Genomic DNA, 19,408 nt, shown 5'->3' with positions numbered 1-19,408 from the left:
CATAAAATCTATAAACAATGTCGGGGCATAAGTCAAGCCGAAGGACATCATCACTAGGAACTCATTGTGCCATATCTAGTCCGGAAAGCCATCTTCGGAACATCTGAAGCACAAATCCTCAGCTGATGATACCCAGACCTCAAGTCGATCTTAGAGAACACCCTAGCACCCTGTAACTGATCAAACAAATCAGCAATGTGCGGCAATATGTACTTGTTCTTAATGGTAACTCTGTTTAACTGGCGGTAATCAATGCACATCCACATACTCCCATCCATCTTCATCACAAACAACATTGGTGTACCCCAAGGTGAAATACTCGGTCTAATAAACCCCTTCATAAGCAACTCCTTTAGTTATTCCTTTAACTCCTTTGGAGCCATGCAGTATGGTGGGATAAGGATAAGTTAGGTATCTGGCGCTAAATCAATACTGAAATCGATATCATGATCTGGTGGCATGTCTGGTAGATCTGAAGGAAATACATCGTAGAACTCCCGCACCACGGGCACTGAATCAATCGTGGGAGTCTCCATAGCAGTATCCTGAACAACCCTTCTCGACCATATGTCGAGCCTTTAAGAAAGAGATAACCCGACTAGATGTATTGATAGATAAACCCCTCTACTCCAATCTCGGCAACTCTAGCATTGTCAAAGTAACAGTCTTGGCATGGAAATAAATATAGGCATGGTACAGAGACAACTAGTCCATGCCCAGGTTGACCTCAAAGTTGATCATATCAAGTGACAAAAGATCTGCTCTAGTCTCATAACCACAAAAAGTCACTACATAGGACCGGTAAACTCGATCCACAATAACAAAATCACCAACTAGCATAGACATATATACAGGAACACCCAAGGACTTATGAGAGACATCCAGATAAGGAGAAAATATACAAGAAACGTATGAATATGTAGACCCTAGTTCAAATAGTACCGAAGCATCCCTACCACAGACGAAAATAATACTTGTGATCACGGTGTCTGAGGCTACTACATATGGTCTGGCTGGAAAGGCATAAAACCTAGCCGGAGCGCCACCTGGCTGGCCTCCACCTCTAGGGCGACCCCTACCGACCTGCCCTCCACCTCTGGCATGATGAACGGGTGGTGTGGTATGGAAACTTGTGCTATGATATTGGGCAGATGGCTCTGCTGTACTTCCTTGCCCCGATGCCTGGAATAAACCTCCTCATATGACTAAGCTCCCCGCACTCGTAGCAACCTCTAGGTGCAGAAGACGACTGGCCTTGGGTCTGACCCTGGTGACCTGAATACCCACTGGAGGAACCTTGAATAGCCAGTGGATGGTAGGTACTCTCTGGAATGGTGCTGAAGTAGGGTTGCACCGGGGCACCCAGAGCAGGCGGTGGTGTTGAATACCTGGACCTGCTGGACTGACCCCTCATGGATTGACCTTTGCCCCCAGACGGGCTGCCACTGAATACTCCACAATGCTGAGGCCTCTTCTCCCCCATCATATACAATCGGCCCTGGATGCAGATACCCTCGATCCTCTAATCTATCTCCATAACCTGCTCATAAGGAGTCCCCATCTCATCCTCTCGGGCCATAGTAACCTGAATACCATAATGTAATCTTGCAATAAACCTCCGCACTCTCTCTACATATGTGCGGAGTATCATAAGTGCATGGTGAGACAACTCAAAGAACCTCGCCTCATAATTGGTCACAAATATTTGACCCTGCCGGAGCTACTCGAACCGACCCTGTAGCTCTTCCCTCTAATAGTGTGGAATATACCTCTGTAAAAAGAGGCATGTGAACTAGACCCAAGCCAAGGGAGTTAAACTTGTTGGCCAGCTACAAAGATAGGACCGCCACCATCTAGGGGCCTTGCCCTCCAACTGAAAGGTAGTGAAGTCCACCCCGTTGGACTCCAATACTTCCATGTTGTGCAACCTGTCCCTGCAACGATCAATAAAATCATGTGGGTCCTCATGTCGCTCACCACAAAAGACAGGAGGATGTAGCCAAGTCCATTTGTCCAGCTGCTTCTGCTACTCAACGGTTATGGCTGGTCTGGGCTCTGGCATAACTGCTGCAACCGGTTAGACCCCGCCAGCAGGTAGTGCACCTGGGGTTTGATAAACAACAGCAACGTGCCCTGGAGCCTGAGCGATAGGTATCTTTGCTCCCCCTCCCGCCTGAGATATGGATGGCTCCGCTGGAAATGAACCAGCCTGCGTCATAGAATCCATGAACCGAAGCATACATCCCATGAGCTCCTAAAATCCCGATGCAGTCATGAAATCTATTGGGGCCGGCTTAGCTGCGGGCGCCTCATCCTCCTTCTCAATCACAGGATCCTCCACTGGATCCACTAGTGGCACAATGGGAGAAACCCCAGGATGCCCTCGTCCTCTAATAGGAGTTATGGCCCTCCCGTGCCCTCTGCCTCTGATGTCTGGGGTAGCAGCCCCTCTACCTCCGGGTACTGCCTTAGCGTGCGCTCTCACCATCTGTGAGAGAATAAGAGAAAGATACTTAGCACAACATCAATTGCACGATAGGAAATGAAGAAACAGAAGTTTCCTAGCACCCTGTGGCCTCTTAAAGATAAGTACGGACGTCTTCGTACATATGCGCAAGACTCTATTAGCCCTGTTCATGACTTTGTGATACCTATATGAACCTTGTGTTTTGATAACAAGCTGCCACGATCCAATTCCAACTATAGGCCGCAATGGCGCCCAACGTTGATGTTAGGCAAGCCAATGGTGAACTATCCATTTAATTATTTTTTTAATTAGTTGTAAAGTCATGAATTTTATTTAATAAAGAACCAAAAATATATAGTCATGGTGATATAAAGTATAAAATTAAATATAAGAGTGAAGTAGTGAAATTAATAGGCAAAAATCATAAATATCTACTAGCAATTCCCAAAACCAAGTGTCACAAGTGCACGAGCAATCTAGTAGAATATACAAAAAAAAACCTACAACTACTATCTGAAATAAAATAGACAGAAATAGTAAATAGGACAAGGAGGAGACTTCAAGTGTTGCAGAAAGGAGCATGAAAAGCATCTCACCACTAGGCCTCCGGATAATGTGGATGCGCGCTTGATCGGAAACCAGATGTACCTGCCTCAGTACCTGCACAATTTGTGCCAAAACGTAGCATGAGTATGTAAAAGTCAATACATAGGACCAGTAAACTCGATCCACAATAACAAAATCACCAACAAGCATGGACATATATACAGGAACACCCAAGGACTTATGAGAGACATCCAGATAAGGAGAAAATATACAAGACACGTATGAATATGTAGACCCTAGATAAAATAGTACTGAAGCATCCCTACCGCAGACGAAAATAATACGAGTGATCACGGTGTCTGAGGCTACTACATATGGTCTGGCTGGAAAGGCATAAAACCTATCCGGAGCGCCAACTGGCTGGCCTCCACCTCTAGGGCGACCCCTACCGACCTGCCCTCTACCTTTGGCATGCTGAACGGGTGGTGTGGTGTGGCAACTAGTGCTATGATCATGGGCAAATGGCCCTGCTATACTTCCTTGCCCAGAAGCCTGGAATAAACCTCCTCATATGACTAAGCTCCCCGCACTAGTAGCAACCTCTAGGTGCAGAAGATGACTGGCCTTGGGTCTGACCCTGGTGACCTGAATACCCACTGGAGGAACCTTGAATAGCCAGTGGATGGTAGGTACTCTCTGGAATGGTGCTGAAGTAGGGTTGCGTCGGGGCACCCAGAGCAGGCGGTGGTGTTGAATACCTGGACCTGCTGGACTGACCCCTCATGGACTGACCTTTGCCCCCAGATGGGCCGCCACTAAATACTCCACAATGCTGAGGCCTCTTCTCCCCCATCATATACAATCGGCCCTGGATGCAGATACCCTCGATCCTCTAATCTATCTTCACAACCTACTCATAAGGAGTCCCCATCTCATCCTCTCGGGCCATAGTAACCTGAATACCATAATGTAAGCATGCAATAAACCTCCGCACTCTCTCTACATATGTGCGGAATATTATAAGTGCATGGTGAGACAACTTAAAGAACCTCGCCTCATAATTGGTCACAAACATTTGACCCTGCCGGAGCTACTCGAACCGACCCTATAGCTCTTCCCTATAATAGTGTGGAATATACCTCTGTAAAAGGAGGCATGTGAACTAGACCCAAGCCAAGGGAGTTAAACTTGTTGGCCTTCTACAAAGATAGGACCGCCACCATCTAGGGGCCTTGCTCTCCAACTGAAAGGTAGTGAAGTCCACCCCGTTAGACTCCAATACTTCCATGTTGTGCAACCTGTCCCTGCAACGATCAATAAAATCATGTGGGTCCTCATGTCGCTCACCACAAAAGACAGGAGGATGTAGCTAAGTCCATTTGTCCAGTTTCTTCTTCTACTCAACGGTTATGGCTGGTCTAGGCTCTGGCATAACTGCTGCAACCGGTTAGACCCCGCCAGCAGGTAGTGCACCTGGGGTTTGATAAACAACAGCAACGTGCCCTGGAGCCTGAGCGATAGGTATCTTTGCTCCCCCTCCCGCCTGAGATATGGATGGCTCCGCTGGAAATGAACCAGCCTGCGTCATAGAATCCATGAACCGAAGCATACATCCCATGAGCTCCTAAAATCCCGATGCAGTCATGAAATCTATTGGGGCCGGCTTAGCTGCGGGCGCCTCATCCTCCTTCTCAATCACAGGATCCTCCACTGGATCCACTAGTGGCACAATGGGAGAAACCCCAGGATGCCCTCGTCCTCTAATAGGAGTTATGGCCCTCCCGTGCCCTCTGCCTCTGATGTCTGGGGTAGCAGCCCCTCTACCTCCGGGTACTGCCTTAGCGTGCGCTCTCACCATCTGTGAGAGAATAAGAGAAAGATACTTAGCACAACATCAATTGCACGATAGGAAATGAAGAAACAGAAGTTTCCTAGCACCCTGTGGCCTCTTAAAGATAAGTACGGACGTCTTCGTACATATGCGCAAGACTCTATTAGCCCTGTTCATGACTTTGTGATACCTATATGAACCTTGTGTTTTGATAACAAGCTGCCACGACCCAATTCCCACTATAGGCCGCAATCGCGCCCAACGTTAATGTTAGGCAAGCCAATGGTGAACTATCCATTTAATTATTTTTTTTTAATTAGTTGTAAAGTCATGAATTTTATTTAATAAAGAACCAAGAATATATAGTCATGGTGATATAAAGTATAAAATTAAATATAAGAGTGAAGTAGTGAAATTAATAGGCAAAAATCATAAATATCTACTAGCAATTCCGAAAACCAAGTGTCACAAGTGCACGAGCAATCTAGTAGAATATACAAAAAAAACCTACAACTACTATCTGAAATAAAATAGACAGAAATAGTAAATAGGACAAGGAGGAGACTTCAAGTGTTGCAGAAAGGAGCATGAAAAGCATCTCACCACTAGGCCTCCGGATAATGTGGATGCGCGCCTGATCGGAAATTAGATGTACCTGCCTCAGTACCTGCACAATTTGTGCCAAAACGTAGCATGAGTACGTAAACAACGTGTACCTAGTAAATATCTAATCTAACCTCGAAGAAGTAGTGACGAGGGGTCTACATCGACACTTACTAGAGTTCAATAGATAAAGTGCAAGAATTGTAAATAGGAAGGAAATACAACAGGAACAATGGAATAAGAAGCATTAAATAAGTGATTCCTCAACAAAATATCAATTTAAAACCCATAAATATCACATGCCAATTTCGACAAGTATGCGCCACCAAGTATTTATTAATTCTCAAGTCATGCAGCAAATATCAAGTATGATCGGACTCCTAGTGACATTACACACGAGTTATGCTGAGGTCATACGGCCCGATCTATATTAATCGTGTACATACACTACCGAGGTCGTATGACTCGATACATAGATGCATCTCATTATATATATATATATATATATATATATATTACGAGGCATTCGGCCTGATCCACAGAAATAGGGAAAGTCCTCGGGCTACGGGACATACGTTTACAACACCATGATAAGCACATAAAGCAACATAATTTTTCTATCAATAATCGAATATTCTCTTCCAAAACTCAAAGTAACGAAGCTCGATTTAATATAATCTCTAATCAAGTTTCATTTATTAATACAAGTAATTAAACTAACAAGTTGGGTTCAAATACTACAAGTATTGCATAATAAAGTCCTATGTCTACCCGGACATAACATGATTTTAACTACGTACGGACTCTCGTCACTTCGTGCATACGTAACACCCATAATTATCAACAAATAACAATTTAAACACCTATGGGGTTAATTCCTCTTACAAGGTTAGGCAAGAGACTTACCTCATTTCCAAGTCCTCTTCCTAGTCCTCAAATCACACTAATAGCCTCAAATCGCTGCCGAGCAATCCTAAACTAGCCAAAGATCGTACAAACTAATCAATATATGCATAAAAGTTCACAATTTAATATGAGAGTAATTACCCAACCCAATTATGAAAATTCCTAAAAGTCACCCTCACGCCCACGTTTTCGGATTCCGGAATTTTTCATAAGTAAATGTTAACCATGACCTTACGAACTCAAATATATAATTTCTACTCAATTCCATAATCATTTTCCTAGTCTAATCCTATTTTTACCAAAACCTAGGTTTTTCAACAAAATCCCATAATTTCACAATTTTCTATGTTATAATCTACTCATAGTATATGTGTTAAACTCACATTATGTAGAAATTACTTACCTCAAGATGCTAGGTGAAAACCCCCTCCCCAAGAGCTCCAAAATCTGCCAAGCAAAGTGAAAATGAGAATACCTAGATGTGTGAGCCTCGGTCATGATTCTTTCCTGGAGACTATCCACATTGGGAACACATAGCCGCCCTTGGTACCTTAGCGTACCATCATCCATGCCAAGAGAAAAAGCCATAGTCTTATGTTTATGAATCCCCTCCTTCAATTGTACCAACAATGGATCGTTGTATTGCTTCTCCTTCACCTGCACCACAAGCGATAATCCAGCCCTATTTTGCATAATCACCCCTCCTTCACTAGAGTCCGCAAGACGAACTCCCAAACTAGCCAACCGTTGAACCTCCTTGGCCAACAACCTTTGATATGCCTCCAAGTGAGCCAAACTGCCCATATATTTCCGGCTAAGCGCATCCGCCACAATATTTACCTTTCACCGGATGGTATAGAATATTGATGTCGTAATCCTTGAGTAGCTTAAGTCATCTTCTCTGCCTCAGATTCAATTCCTTTTGCTTGAAAATATATTGAAGGCTCTTATGGTCCGTGACGTCTACGTTGGCACCACGAAACCCCGGGTTTTAGGTAAAATGTTACGGGGCCTTACAAAAATATGGTGTAACAACATGGAGACTCTATTGGGGATGTCTTCAGGTTCTAACTACAACTGACTTGAAAAATTATTTGAGGGGTTAGGTTCTCCAATATCACAATTTCTGTTTCTCTATGTCACATGTTTCAAGTTGTGTATTCATATCACGTGCTTTAAGTTATATATTCTTTGTCACGTGCTTCAAGTTGTATATTCTTTCACATGCATAGAGGTGGCAAAATAGTTAAAAGAAAACTGTTATCCACCCATATTATCCATTAAAAATGGGTTGGATAATGAACTATTTAAAATCGGGTCAAATATGGATAAGAACCATATTATCCACTAAGAAAATGGATAATTAATGGATAACTAATGTGTTTAATTTTTACATTTGTAAAGCCTCAAATTGAGATTCCTCAAGTTTGGAAGACTAGGAATTCTCCCATAAGTGATTCTATTCAAGAAGCCATGGATAATATAAATTACCATATTATCCGTCGGATAACCTATTTTTTATCTGTCTCAAATACAGATCAGGTCGGATAATTTATCCATTTTTTGAATTACCCATTTTTGACCCGCTCATATCCAACCCGACCCGCACGTTTGCCACCCCTACATGAGACTATGTTGTATATTCTTTACACATACTTGTGTTGTATATTCTTTCACACATGCATTTGCTATGGCTTTAGTAAATTGTCATCACTTTTCTATTGAGTTTTGGTCATACACAATCACACACAAATCACGTGAGGGTTGTCTTTTCACTCCTTCAAACCTTCTTTCAAAACTCTTTAGTTCCAGAGATTGGCATATGAGGTTAACTACGTACCATCTCGTAGTTGTCCGTAACTCATGCCCGAATCTAGGTAAATCTACTTTTAGAATCCCTAGGTCACTGTACAAAATGATCTTGCATCTTGCTTTAGTTCGATCAATTGTTACACATCTTTTGATTGTTACATATTCTTTGTATGTTACCCATTCTTTATTTGTTATATATTCGTTATCTGTTACATGTACCTTCTAATTGTTATCCACTATTAGGTTCTCTTTGTATGACTAAACTATGGTTGACTTGTATGAACCTTGAACCTCTTAAATACACATATCCATTCCAGTCCTCATGCCTATCAACCATAATCATACCATCATTTGGGGCTCCGCCATCCTTTTCAAATATACTTTAATCTAACCTTATACATCCTCCACTGATTTGACGTATTCTTCTCAATTAGACTATACATTTTCACTGACTTCCAAAATTTGAGACGGATCCATGCGCTATGCTACCATCTATCTCTTATGTAACGACCCAACTGGTTGTTTTACTTTCGATATCCTCGTTCCCCTATTTAAGACTCTCTGCATGTGCTTTTACTATTTTATGACTTATGAGGATGGTTGGTTTGATTTTGGAATGGTTCAGGTTGGATTCAAAACTTAGTCCCTTAATAATGCCCTAAGGTGGCCAAGTTTGACTTGAGTCAACATTTGAGTAAAAAACCTCAAAACCGGGATTTAATGGTTTCAATAAGTTCGTATGATAAGTTTAGACTTAGACGTGTGTTCGGATCGAGTTTCGGGTGATCCGGAAGTGTTTCAGCGCTTAATGATTAAAGTTGGTGCCTTAAAGGTTTTAGAGTTTCTTAAATTTGGTTTGAAGTAGACATTGGTTTTATCGATATCCGTTTGGAATTTTGACATCATTCTGAATTGTCTAAGTATGGTTCGTCTCATTTGGAGCTAGTTGAAGAAGTTTGAAGTTCATAAGTTTATTAATTTGGTTTAAGGGTACGATTCTTAGTTTCGATGTTGTTTTATATGTTTCAAGGTTTTGATCAGGTACGTATTATGTTTATGGACTCGCTGTTATATTTGGACGGGGTCCCGGGAGTCACATTGGTCATCATTTGTTTGCCTCTGGGCACGGTGTTGTGAGATGGAACCTAAGAGGAAGTTATCAGAGATGGTTGTGTGTTGCAACTTCAGGATCGAATCGGCATTTCCAATGTCGATGGTTTGAGGGAGATGATCTTTGAGGTGGTTTCTATTCTTAGTAATTTCGAATGTGACGATAAGGGCTTGATTTGTATGTAGGAAAAATTGAAGTATTCGATTATTGCCTTTGATGCAATACGGCTTTGAGTTTCGAACATGTTGTTGGACCTTCGGGTGATGTTAATGAATGAAGGGATTCTTACGGATGGCAGATCAGTGTGGACCCAGGGAGGTTAATTGATTTTATGATGAATGTAACTATAGCAATGATGTTGGAGGAGGTCGATATGAGGTTACATAGGTGGGCTATCTCCTGTGAGCAGGTTAGCGGTTGCATGGTTTTGATGGGATTCCTACGAAGAGTTCTACTTTCTGCCCAACATAGGATACATGTACTGTGATGTGAGCTTGGATCGCTTGAAGAAGATGGTACGATTATTAGGAGGTCGAGCGTACGATTGTGGCTAATAATTCGGGATGTGTTATGATAAGTCCAACAAGAACTTATGAGAAATTTGGCTGAGCAATGGTGTGGGATTATGGTAACTAGGAAGAAGAGGTCATTATGGGGTCTTGATCTATGTGGTTGTAGCGTAAATCTAAGTGGGGGAGACTACCGTCTATGATCGAGTCACGTGGTTGTGTGCCTGTATAGTTTCTGGTTATCGGTGCATTGGTGGATTAGTAATGACCAAGAGGACAAGGAATTTTGGACAAGGAATTTGACGTATATGTGTTACATTGTGCCTTACCGATTCATGTGCAGGTGTCGGGGATGACTCAGAATTTATGCTTCATGTGGATGTAATGTGCAAGGAAAAGAGTTCATCTGGTTGCTTCATTGGACGTGTTCATGTGCTAGAAGAGCATTAGAGTTTGGTTACATATTCGGGACCAGGTCAGAGTAGGTTCAAAAAATAAAATGTAGTGTTTAAAGATTTTGGGTTCGTTATGTGGATGAGGACTGAGTTTTGCAACAGAGTGTGAAGAATACTTGGGGAATTTCTATGTTATCATCGGGTCTGCGGTGAAGTGTTAGAGAAATGGGAGAAACAACTTCAGATTCACAGGAGGTCTTTTAGAACGAGTGTATCAGTTGGAGATACTATTGAATGCATGAGGGTATGAGATAGCTGATGGGTATTGAGATAATGTGGTCTCGTGATTTGGGTCACTCGGGAGGAGTGTTGTTTGAGATCCGTTATGTGTTTGAGTAGAACCAATATTTCAAAGGCAAGTCAAGACTAAGTTGGAAGAAGTTGAGTCAGTTTGTAATGGTTTGAATCAACATCATTGTGGAAATGATCCGTTCCTTCGGTGTGTTAAGGCTATACATATGATTCGTGGTTGTACACGCGGTCATGACAACCACAGTAATTTTATTGATTTGGAGGTATTTGATTATGATAGCATGTTATGTGTAAATGGATCCAGGAAGAGTTTTGGTGGTTTAGACCACAACTTGAGGTTTGACTTTCTGCGGTTATGGGAATTTTATTGCGTGTTGCAATTATTCTTCTAAAATAAGTGGAGTGAAATGGGTTCTAGTTGATGAAGTGTTTATTCTACTGGTGGTTTAGGGGTTATTATGAAATTCTTAGACTCTCGCATAGCGGCATGATAAGTGCAGCGAGCGGTATGGAAATTGGAAGTTGAGGATAAAGGTTGCGATTCAGTTTTGGTAAGAATGTCACGAGCTCGGAGGAGTGGGGGAATATTTCAGATGTTCAGAGTATGCTAGAACTATTTTTGGGTAGCCTGAGGATGGTTTGTTTTGTGAAAGAAGTGTTGGGTATGGAAATGCGGATACTTGACTAGCACTATGGAAATAGCATGGTTGAAGGCCATTAATGTTCAGATTTTACTATCTGTTACGGATGATTGTGGGAGTATATCCCACGGGAAGATATTACAGGTGTGACGTGTTAGTCATTAGATTGTTAGATATTGAAATTAGATATGGAGATTTTGGTAATGTTGCCAATATGAGAGGTTATGAATGAGAGGCGCTCTATTCCTTTGGTTATGGACGGTGGGAGTTTGTTCCGGATTTGACCGTTGCTCTTATGTGTCATGAATAGGGTCATTGTGGATCCTTGAAAGGTTATTGGCCTAGTATAGGATGATCGGAATTGGCTTGAGGTTCGCTAGTACATCTAATGTGAATGCATGCCCTACATCAGGTCAGATGTGTTCATCCAGCATAACATTGCTTATGGAGGAGTCTTCGGGTGTTGGATGTTATTCCTGTCGTCAGCCATTCTCTGTAATACTCCATTATGCCATGTAGGTTGTGAGACAACTTGATTATTCGCATTTGTGTTGTGATCCCATGTATCTTGTGGTGTTATATGAGCAAGATGGCTCTCTAGATGTGGGTCATTTATTGACCCTTAGTTGTGCTTGAGTTTTTGAAGCGCGTGGCGCTATTCGTCTCCCTAGGGTCGTATTTATGCACTTGGCGTGCTTGTGGTCGATATTCGGGGGCCTCGGGTGCGAATCAGATTGGAATCAGACCGGGTTTTGGACTTAAGGAATTGCTGAAGCTTAAGGCTTCTGGTGTGATCGCACCTGCAAGGTTATGGCCGTAGGTGCAAGACCATAGAAGCGGCCTAGGTGTCGCAGAAACGGTTGGTATTGAGGCTGGTTGGATTCGCAGGTGCGAGAAATATAGCTATTTCAGTCCTCATGACCATCCACCATAATCATACCATCATTTGGGGCTCCACCATCCTTTTCAAAGATACTTCAATCTAACTTTGTGCATCCTCCACTGATTTGAAGTATTCTTCTCAATCAAACTATACATTTTCACTGACTTCCATCATTTGAGACGGATCCATGCGCTATGCTACCATATATCTCTTATGTAATGACTCGACCTGTTGTTTTACTTTCTAGATCCCCGTTCCCCTATTAAAGACTCTGTGCATGTGCTTTTACTATTTTATAACTTGCGAGGATGGTCGGTTTGATTTTGGAATGGTTTGGTTTGGATTCAACACTTAGTTCCTTAATAATGGCCTAAGGTGGCCAAGTTTGACTTGAGTCAACATTTTGAGTAAACAACCTTGGAACCGGGATTTGATGGTCCGAATAGGTTCGTTTGATAATTTTAGACTTGGGCTTATGTTCGGATTGACTTTCGGGTGATCCGGGAGCATTTCGGCGCTTATTGATGAAAGTTGGCACCTTGAAGGTTTTAGAGTTTCTTAAATTTGGTTTGAAGTAGACATTGGTCATATCGATGTCCGTTTGGGATTTCGATCCTGTGAATAGCTTCGTATGGTAGTTTGTGACTTATGTGTAAAATTTGACCTCATTCTGAGTTGTCTAAGTATGGTTCGTCGCATTCGAAGCTAGTTAAAGATGTTTAGAGTTCATAAGTTGATTAATTTGACTTTAGGATATGATTCTTAGTTTTGATATTGTTTTATATTTTTTGAGGTTTTTATCAGGTCCGTATTATGTTTATGGACTCGTTGGTATATTTGGACGGGGTCCCGGGTGGCTTGGGTGTGTTTCGGACCACCTAGAGTTAAGTCCAAAAAATACAGAATTTGCTGGTTCTGGTTTCTTCTTCGTGAACGCGGAGTTTCTCTCGCATTCGCGATGAACTATTTGGGGTAGGGGTGATTTTTTCTTCGTGTTAACGATCATGTGATTGTGTTCATGATCATGTGGTCGTGTTTGTGAAGGTTTAGGACCTAGGGGACTTCGCATTCATGAAGTCGGTCCCTCGTTCGCGTAGAAGAACGGGGCTTGGGGGTCAGCTGGCTATTGCCCTTCGCATTCGCAAAGGGAGGACCACATTCACGAAAGACTGGTTGGGCAAGCCTTTGCGATCGCGAGGCTCCTATCGCGTTCGCGAAGGACATTTTCTGGGCCTGGGCAATTTTGTCTTCGGGATCGCGGGTCTCTTTTCGCGACCGCGAAGAAGGAATGCCTGGGCAGTGACTTGTTTTAAAAACGGGACCAGTCTATTGGTGGAATGACATGAAGAGGAAAAAACTTTGTGGCTAGATGTCCAAATTGTTAGCAAGTGTAGGCCGAACACCAAAGGCCCGGTGGGTTAGCACATAACATAGAAATTCTGATGTGGAAATGGGAGATGATCAATATGGACTTTGTGGTAGGACTACCTCGCACTCCTCGCATGCTCGACTCGATTTGGGTGATCGTGGATCGACTCACGAAATCAGCACACTTCTTACCTGTCAAGGCTACCGACACAGTGGAACAGTATGCTTAGTTGTATATCAAAGAAATAGTCATGTTGCATGGCACTCCAGGTTCCATCATTTCTGATCGGGAGGCTTAGTTCACAGCTAACTTTTACAAGACATTTCAGTAAGGGTTGGGTACTCAGGTAAATCTTAGCACAAGTTTTGATCCACAGACCGACGGGCAAGTAGAGCGGACTATTCAGACGCTTGAAGATATGTTGCACACCTGTGTTCTTCACTTCAAAGGTAGCTGGGATGATCATTTGACTGCTTTTAGAATTTTCCTATAATAATAGTTATCATGCTAGCATTCAGATGGCACTGTTTGAGGCTTTAGATGGTAGGAGATGTAGATCTCCCATTGGATGGTTCGAGATTGGGGAAGCAGAATTGATAGGACCAGACCTCATGCATCAGGCTATGGAGAAGGTTAAGGTCATTAAGGATCGGTTGAAAATAGCTCAGAGTCATTAGACGTCCTATTCGGATGTTCGTCGTAGATATTTGGAATTCAAAGAAAATGATTGGGTGTTTTTGAAGGTTTCTCCTATGAAGGGTATAATGTGGTTTGTTAAGAAAGGAAAATTGAGTCTGAGGTATGTCGAACCGTACATAATCATTCAGAGGATTGGTCAAGTGGCTTATAGGCTAGAACTGCCTCCAGAGATGTCTTTAGTGCACCCGGTGTTTCATGTATCCATGTTGAAGAAGGTGGTTGGAGATCCATCGCTTATTGTTCCATTTGAGACTATTGAGGTTAATGAGGAATTGACTTATGAAAAAATTCCAGTTGCCATTCCTTATAGTCATGTTCGTAAGCTGAGAAATAAAGGAATTGCCTCCGTGAAAGTGCTATGGCGAAACCAATAGGTCGAAGAGTCCACCTGGGAGGCCGAGGAAGAAATGAAGAAGAAGTACCCTCATTTGTTTGAATAGCTATGTAATCGTTTCTATTAAGTTTTCCCCTATGAATTATTATGTATCACTTGTACAGTTATGTTAAGGGTGTTCCTTTCTGGTAATATATAATTTCTACGAGGCCACATTTTGTATTAAATTAATGTTTTGTTCATCGTTAGATTATGTGTATATTGTTAGGATTGGTTATGTGATTTTCTGGCAGGTAGATAGGCCCAATTACATGGGAGACTCTAGCAAAATATTTGGAAATTTAGGGAGTTGGCCAAAGTTTGGAACTGCTGGTGTAAGAAGTAGCAGTTGAGTCACATTGGATGCTAATGGAGGATTTTGACCCTCATTCGAGGACGAATGATCTTAAGTGGGGGAGGATGTAAGGCCCCATAAAATTTAACCTAAAACTTGGGGTTTCGTGGTGCCAAGGTAGACGTATGTGTTGATGATTGTAGAGATTCTTCGCGGCAAGCAAGCTCCCCACGGAATGGACTTTTGGGTTGAACAACGTGTTGGGAGAGTTGAAGACATTTTTGGCATAGTAAGGCATTTCTACGGTCCATTGTACGGTCACAGAACTGATCTGCAGACCGCAGATCCGCCGTAGAGTGAAGTAGAGAACTGGGCAAATTTGGGATGTCGGTCAATTATGCGGCCGCATAATCGTTTCACAGGCCGCACTTTCATAGCAGAAGCCAACATAAGAAACTTCGGAAGGAGGTTTTCTGGTCCATTATGCGAATGCATAACTTGTCTGCGGACCGTAGACCTACCACAGACCCAACCTGAACAGCCCAGTTTTGGGATCCTTTTCTGCGATTCCCTCTGCGGGCCGCATACCTATTTTGCGGTCCGGTCTGTGAACGCAGACGCGACTTCGTAGAGTTTAAGTTTGGAAAATTTTACCCGACCCCATTTTTATAAAAACAACTTGGGGTCTATTTTGGTTAGTCCTAACTGGTATTTTAGAGAAAAGAAAGTGTTCTAGCCTGAGGAGGGGATCCCTAAGCAAAGTGTTTACCAATCTTGGCGCAAGTCTTGAAGAATTCACAAGAAAGAGTCACAAGGTCTTCTTCCTAGAGGTACGATTCTACACTCTAACCCTCAATTTCGAGATTTAACTAAAAATAGGTAACAAGGCAAGCAAATTCTTGGGGTATGAGAGTGTTTCTATGCATGCATGTACAATCATGAGCGTGGAAAGGTAGTTGAGCCCAAATGGATAGACCTTGGGTTGTGGGGTGAGGGAAATCCACCATAGGAGAAGCTAGAAAACATAATGCCCACCTAGTGTTTAATAAAATGCTCAAATGAACTGGAACCATGAACTTCTTAGAGTTGAGTCTCACGATGTTCTCATAAGCCCGAGTTGATCATTATAAATTTGACTATTCTGAATGCTTTTATCGTATTGTGCTATCCTTCGGGAATGTGATTTAAGTATGGGTTGTGTGTTAATATGTTATGACTTCAAAAACGTGATTTTACTGAAAGCTATCAAGTCGAACTGTGTAGGAAGACACATGTGCCTAAGACCCTTATTTGCTCAAATGTGTACTTAAAGTCTTGAATAGAAATGTTTGTTGTTGATTATCCGTGGTGATGTTTAAAAGTGAAATAGAAAGCATGAAATGTGAATTACGACCAACGTGCCAAGAACGACATTAAAATTGTGGCTGCTAGTGCTAGTGAAATGGAAAGATGCGTAAAAGATTATGAAAGGGGTAGTGAATCCTTTAAATAATAAATGCTTTGGGAGTATCGTTTAGCCACCGTGGAGGGTAGGTAAAAATAACCTAACCCCGAAATGACACATGCCGGTGTTGGAGTGGTTAAGGGGTAAATCCCCGTGTTAATGTGATGAGGTTGTCCTAACTTGTATTTTAGAGAGAAGAAAGTGTTCTAGAGTGAGGAGGGGATCCCTAGTCTAAGTGTTTACCAATCTTGGCTCAAGTCTTGAAGAATTCACAAGCAAGAGTCACAAGGTTTTCATCCTAGAGGTAAGATTCTACACCCTAACCCTCAATTTTGAGATTTACCTAAAAATAGGTAACAAGGAAAGCAAATATTTGGGTATAAGAGTGTATCTATGCATGCATTTACAATCATGAGTGTGGGAAGGTAGTTGAGCCCAAATGGGTAGACCTTGGGTTGTGGGGTGAGGGAAATCCACCATAGGAGAAGCTAGAAAACATAATGCCTACCTAGTGTTTGATAAAATGCTCAAATGAGCTGGAACCATGAACTCCTTCGTAATTTGTGTTCAATGTTTCTATATTGCTAAATAGATCAAAGTGGCTAAGATTTTTGGAACATTATAGTAATTTAAGGAAGCTCAAGGTGAGGTATGTTGGCTAAACTTCTCTCTTAGAGTTGAGTCTCACGATGTTCTCGTAATCCCGAGTTGATCATTATAAATTTGACTATTCCGAATGCTTTTATCTTATTGTGCAATCCTTCAGGAATGTGATTTAAGTATGGGTTGTGTTTTAATATGTTATTGTCATGCCCCGACCTGGAAGCGAGACCGGCATCCGGTGCCTCACCTAACCTAGCGTACCAAATTGCGACTAAGGGACTCTGAACATATAATGTCATACTTTGGCCATGGGGCCACCTTGCAAGCCAATTTGCAAAGCAAAATATAAAACTGAATGGAAACTAGCGCTAACTAAACATGAATATAAAGCTAGGCCGACAAGGCCGTCATAGCTACTACAGCTGACAAACCATCAAATATACATACCAGGCCTACAAACCCAACATACTGCACTAACCAACAGGATATGTCTACAAGCCTCTACTGATAGATGTACTATGATCGGAACAGGGCCCCGACCTACCCATAACATATATACAGATATACATAAGATGTACACAAAAACTCTAGACCTGGCAACTCCGAAAGACGTGGAGCTTACCGATCAGGCTGAACTCTGGAAACACCTACTGAGGAGGTATACCCGTCTGTCTATCTGAACCTGCATGCATGAAATGCAGCGTCCCCAGAAAAGGGACGTCAGTACAAAATAATGTACCGAGTATATAAGGCGATAACATAACTGAAAGTTGAAACTGAACTGATAATATAATAACTGAAAGTAATTGGGAGTCAAAGATGATCTGGAGATATACTTACCTGTTGATACTGACTCAACTCCTTCAATATAGTAAGTAAAATAATTATCCGGCATTATAAGGCTCGGTATATATAACTGCTCTGCCGTAGTAGGCTCGCTCATAGGCGCTCGGCCATACTAGGCTATGTATCTCGACCATGTTGGGCTCGCTCATAGGTGCTCGGCCACAGTAGGCTTGGTATATAACTTTCTATCTGATCAGAGGTTGCCCAATAGGGGCCTGCCCATCGATTATAGCTCGATGGTAATGAAAATACTGTAATACTGTATATATAGGCTTGCTGCTCTCTTGACTGGAAGAATACAATACTATATTGAATATAGAATCTCGATAAGGAATAATATTGTGACTTATGAGACTAGAATAGTGTGAATAAATTCATGAATATGAACTTCTCTTTTGTCTCATTACTAACACATGTAGCTACGAGATCATGCCAAAATGAAGGAAGGGCTTAGCCTTAACATACCTTATCACAATCTTTCTAATCACCAAGTTGAACTCACCTCTTCGCACCTTAATCTACAAGAATGATAATAATACTATCGTTAAGTTACGAAAGGTACAACTATCGCACAACGAACGACAAACTTATTTTGTATTAAAACGGGCAGCATCTCCCCTATAATCCTTTCCTCCAAATTCAAGATAACACCAACAATACAAGAACAGAACAATAACAACATAAATACATCATTTTCCAGTCCTATATATGCCATCAAACACTACAAAACAGCCCAACACACCCCAATCTCTTCATACTCAAAACGACCACCGTAGTAGTGTCAAACGAACCGGAAATGTTATGACGAACGACCAGCCAACCACCCTACATTTATATGGTGTTTCTACACCCCCTTCCTCCTCCAAAACTCCACAAAACAGTAGCAAAACACGCAGCCCAACAGCAACACAAAACAGTCCACAAAACAGTCCGCTACAAGTGAATAACTCGAACTCACGGCTTCCGATCACCGTCCCGTGAGTTCTTACAAGTACAGAATGACTTGCCATGAATTTATAGAAGAAAAAATGGATGAAAGAGAGCAGTAAACTCGCCTTATTTGTTGGATAACTCAGCTCCTATCTTGGTTCTTCAAACTTTAGGTTTTACCTCTAATTAGAACTTGAAAGGGAGAGAAAATCAATTAGGGTTTGTGGAAAATTTTTGGGAGGATTCTTTGCAGAGCTTATGTCTGGTTATTATGCTCTATTTTAAGTCTAATATATGAAGAAAATGGGCCTTTAAAAGGCCTCTTTGGACGACCAGAAATGGTCCATTTTTGGGCTTTCATTTAAGCAAGTAGGTGACACACCTACTTGTCACCTAGCAGCTTGCGCAGTATCGCAAATATTCCCATATCTCTCTACTCCAATGTCGTATTGACAAACGGTTTAATGCGTTGGAAAATAGACTCATAGATCTTTAATTTTATTGGTTGAACACCCCATAACTCTAAGTATATTGGGAGAAAATTGCAGTTACATTTGACCCAAAGTTTCAGTAAAACTTATGAATGTAACTTGTGATGACTTTCATCGACTTTTGTTCCACACCTCACTTGACTTCAAAACATAACACACGGATGTCATACGAATAATATAAATCATAACATAATCTCTTTATCATGTTAATCACCCTAGTCTCACCCCAAAGGTACATGTTATAACATTCCCAACTTGTCGACTTTCGACGAAACATTGTTTTATTCAATTGCTTTAGCTTCTAAACTGTCCAACCCTCTTTGTACTTGTTGTTCATGATCT

The 19,408-nt window shown here is 41.8% G+C and overlaps 1 protein-coding gene across 1 annotated transcript; it reads left to right on the top strand.

Moving 5' to 3' along the window:
- Nucleotides 1-13,903: 13,903 nt before the first annotated feature.
- LOC138892508 (uncharacterized) lies at nucleotides 13,904-14,458 on the top strand. Its single transcript, XM_070176233.1, has 2 exons — nucleotides 13,904-14,023; nucleotides 14,129-14,458. The coding sequence occupies exons 1-2, from the start codon at nucleotides 13,904-13,906 to the stop codon at nucleotides 14,456-14,458; spliced, it is 450 nt and encodes a 149-aa protein (XP_070032334.1).
- The last annotated feature ends 4,950 nt before the right edge of the window (nucleotides 14,459-19,408 follow it).

Source organism: Nicotiana tomentosiformis, chromosome 5, assembly GCF_000390325.3.
Source record: "Nicotiana tomentosiformis chromosome 5, ASM39032v3, whole genome shotgun sequence".
In the NCBI taxonomy this organism is placed as follows: Eukaryota; Viridiplantae; Streptophyta; class Magnoliopsida; order Solanales; family Solanaceae; genus Nicotiana; species Nicotiana tomentosiformis.
This window is presented reverse-complemented; position numbering and strand designations above follow the sequence as displayed.